The following is a 2,932-nucleotide window of genomic DNA, read 5'->3' on the forward strand; positions in this document are numbered from 1 at the left end:
AGTGTTAGGAATTGTGTAAGCTAATTTGCAATTAAACACATTGACGAGTGGTGAAAATCTTTCAGATATGGAACCGACGTATGGAATTGCAAAAAATTTTTCCTTAACCTTCTTAATATCAGCTAAATTGCTATTATGGATGTGGTATTTTATCCTGTTATTAATCGTTGAAAAAATAAAATGAATTGGATATCCATTGTTTAAAAAAGTATTAATCGCGTTAACCAAATTAATTCTATGAAACCGAGGATGGCATAAACGGATAATTCGATCAACCACGCCATATATAACACCCCTCTTGTGACAAACCGGATGGTGTGAGTTAAAATTCAAGAATCTGCCGGAATAGGTAGCCTTGCGGTATCCGTCAAAAACGAGTCTACCATTCTCTACAATTAACATGGTGTCCAAAAAACTAATCCTTCCGTCCTTGCAGACCTCCACAGTGAACTGTAACCGTGCATGGAATGAATTAAAAATCCTTAAAATGTCAGCAATAGAATCAGATGGAGCGGCTAAAATAATGTCGTCTACGTATCGGTAGTAAAATGACAATCTGCATGGCAATCTCTCAATAGCATTGTCTTCAAGGTCTTGCATGACTATGTTTGCCACTATTGGGGACAAAGGCGACCCCATAGGAGTTCCAAAAATTTGTTTGTAGATTTTGTTGTTAAAAGTAAAAAAAGTTGAGTTTAAAACCAAGCGAAAAGCAATCAGAAATTCATCTAATGATATACTAGTTTTCCCCGATATATGTCCCCATCTACGCATCAAACTATCAGTTGCCAACTCTATAGGTATGGTAAACAGAGAAACAACATCAAAGGAAACCAACATACAATCCTGTTCAATGTTAACATTTTTTAGCTTATTAATGAGGTCAAAACTGTTCTTTACATAACTCGGAACTTTAGGTACGGCTTCATCAATAACTTTATGTAAATAAAGGGCTAAGTTATACAACAGACTGTTAATCGAAGAGACAATCAATCTTAGCGGAAAGCCCGGCTTATGGATCTTCGTCAATCCGTATGCCCTAGGCGTGCTGCCATCCGTCGTCAATAACATCCGATATGTGTATTCATTTATATACTCCTTCCTTTTCCATCTAACTAATAAGCGTACCTCACAAATTATTTTTTTTGTCGGATCCTTCTCAACCCTCTCATATGTGTCAGTATCAGACAGCATATTTTCCATTTTTGAAATATAATCAATCCTATTGAGAGCAACAGTAACATTCCCCTTATCAGCTATAGTAATTAAGACTTCAGGATGATTTTTTACAAATTCTCTAGATGTTTTTAACCATTGAGATAATAACTTATCCTTATAATCAAGTCTAGGAAACTCGTTTTTTAGTTTGTCAAGCAACGGAATCGAATTATTTCTAAAAAAATTGATAACATTATTCGGACGACCATTAATATTGCTCTCAATATGCTTGATAAATTCAACCAATGTCTTATCGATATTACTCCTATCAATCGGTAGACCGAAACCCTCACCTAATTGCAACAGGTATTGCACTTCTAATGGAAAGTTAACATTACTAAGATTAATGAGCCATTTTTTATTAACCGAATCAAGCGGAGCAGTTTCACCAAAACCATCCGTAGAAATATATACCCTCTCAACCGTCCTGTTTTTTATTGTATCATTAAGTAAATTGTCGGAAATAGTATTAGAAACTTCCGGAGAATTATCCTCAGAAATCCAACTAGAATAGGAAATAGGTTTTATATTAGATCTCAACCTTTTTTGATTCTTTTGTTTCAGCCACTCAATCTTTCTATCAATCTTTTTTGTTTGTTGAAAAAAATACGAACCATTTAACCTATCAAGAAACTTGAAAAAAGATGCGACTGTGGAAACCGGCAAAAACCGAAAAATCTCATGAGAAAACGAAAAAATTCTAGATCTAACTGTGTGCAGTTGATAATATGCATCTTTTAATTCACACTGCAACATTGCTCTTACATTATGAAGTTGAATCCTCTTTAACTTTTCGTAAGAATTTTTATTGTAAAGGAACACGCCATTGAAATTTGCGAATCTATGTAAATGTGGTGGTACAATATTACAACTGATGCAACATTTCAAGAATCTAATGCGGACTCTAACATTAACACACAACTTAACAGTATTACAAATTCTCTTTAAAAAATTAATAGTCGGGGAAAACTAGTATACCATTAGATGAATTTCTGATTGCTTTTCGCTTGGTTTTGAACTCAACTTTTTTTACTTTTAACAACAAAATCTACAAACAAATTTTTGGAACTCCTATGGGGTCGCCTTTGTCCCCAATAGTGGCAAACATGGTCATGCAAGACCTTGAAGACAATGCTATTGAGAGATTGCCATGTAGATTGTCATTTTACTACCGATACGTAGACGACATTATTTTAGCCGCTCCATCTGATTCTATTGCTGACATTTTAAGGATTTTTAATTCATTCCATGCACGGTTACAGTTCACTGTGGAGGTCTGCAAGGACGGAAGGATTAGTTTTTTGGACACCATGTTAATTGTAGAGAATGGTAGACTCGTTTTTGACGGATACCGCAAGGCTACCTATTCCGGCAGATTCTTGAATTTTAACTCACACCATCCGGTTTGTCACAAGAGGGGTGTTATATATGGCGTGGTTGATCGAATTATCCGTTTATGCCATCCTCGGTTTCATAGAATTAATTTGGTTAACGCGATTAATACTTTTTTAAACAATGGATATCCAATTCATTTTATTTTTTCAACGATTAATAACAGGATAAAATACCACATCCATAATAGCAATTTAGCTGATATTAAGAAGGTTAAGGAAAAATTTTTTGCAATTCCATACGTCGGTTCCATATCTGAAAGATTTTCACCACTCGTCAATGTGTTTAATTGCAAATTAGCTTACACAATTCCTAACACTCT

At 34.7% G+C, this 2,932-nt stretch overlaps 1 protein-coding gene across 1 annotated transcript; it reads right to left on the reverse strand.

Moving 5' to 3' along the window:
* Positions 1-309: 309 nt before the first annotated feature.
* LOC108762292 (uncharacterized) lies at positions 310-2,326 on the reverse strand (the record flags this gene model as incomplete). The annotated part of the gene is made up of 2 exons (XM_018509225.1): positions 2,271-2,326; positions 310-1,723 (listed from the first exon to the last, which is right to left on the reverse strand). Coding segments are annotated over exons 1-2 (1,470 nt in total), but the record flags the coding sequence as incomplete, so codon positions are not given.
* Positions 2,327-2,932: the final 606 nt, after the last annotated feature.

This window comes from Trachymyrmex cornetzi, unplaced genomic scaffold, assembly GCF_001594075.2.
Source record: "Trachymyrmex cornetzi isolate Tcor2-1 unplaced genomic scaffold, Tcor1.1 scaffold2918, whole genome shotgun sequence".
NCBI lineage: Eukaryota > Metazoa > Arthropoda > Insecta > Hymenoptera > Formicidae > Trachymyrmex > Trachymyrmex cornetzi.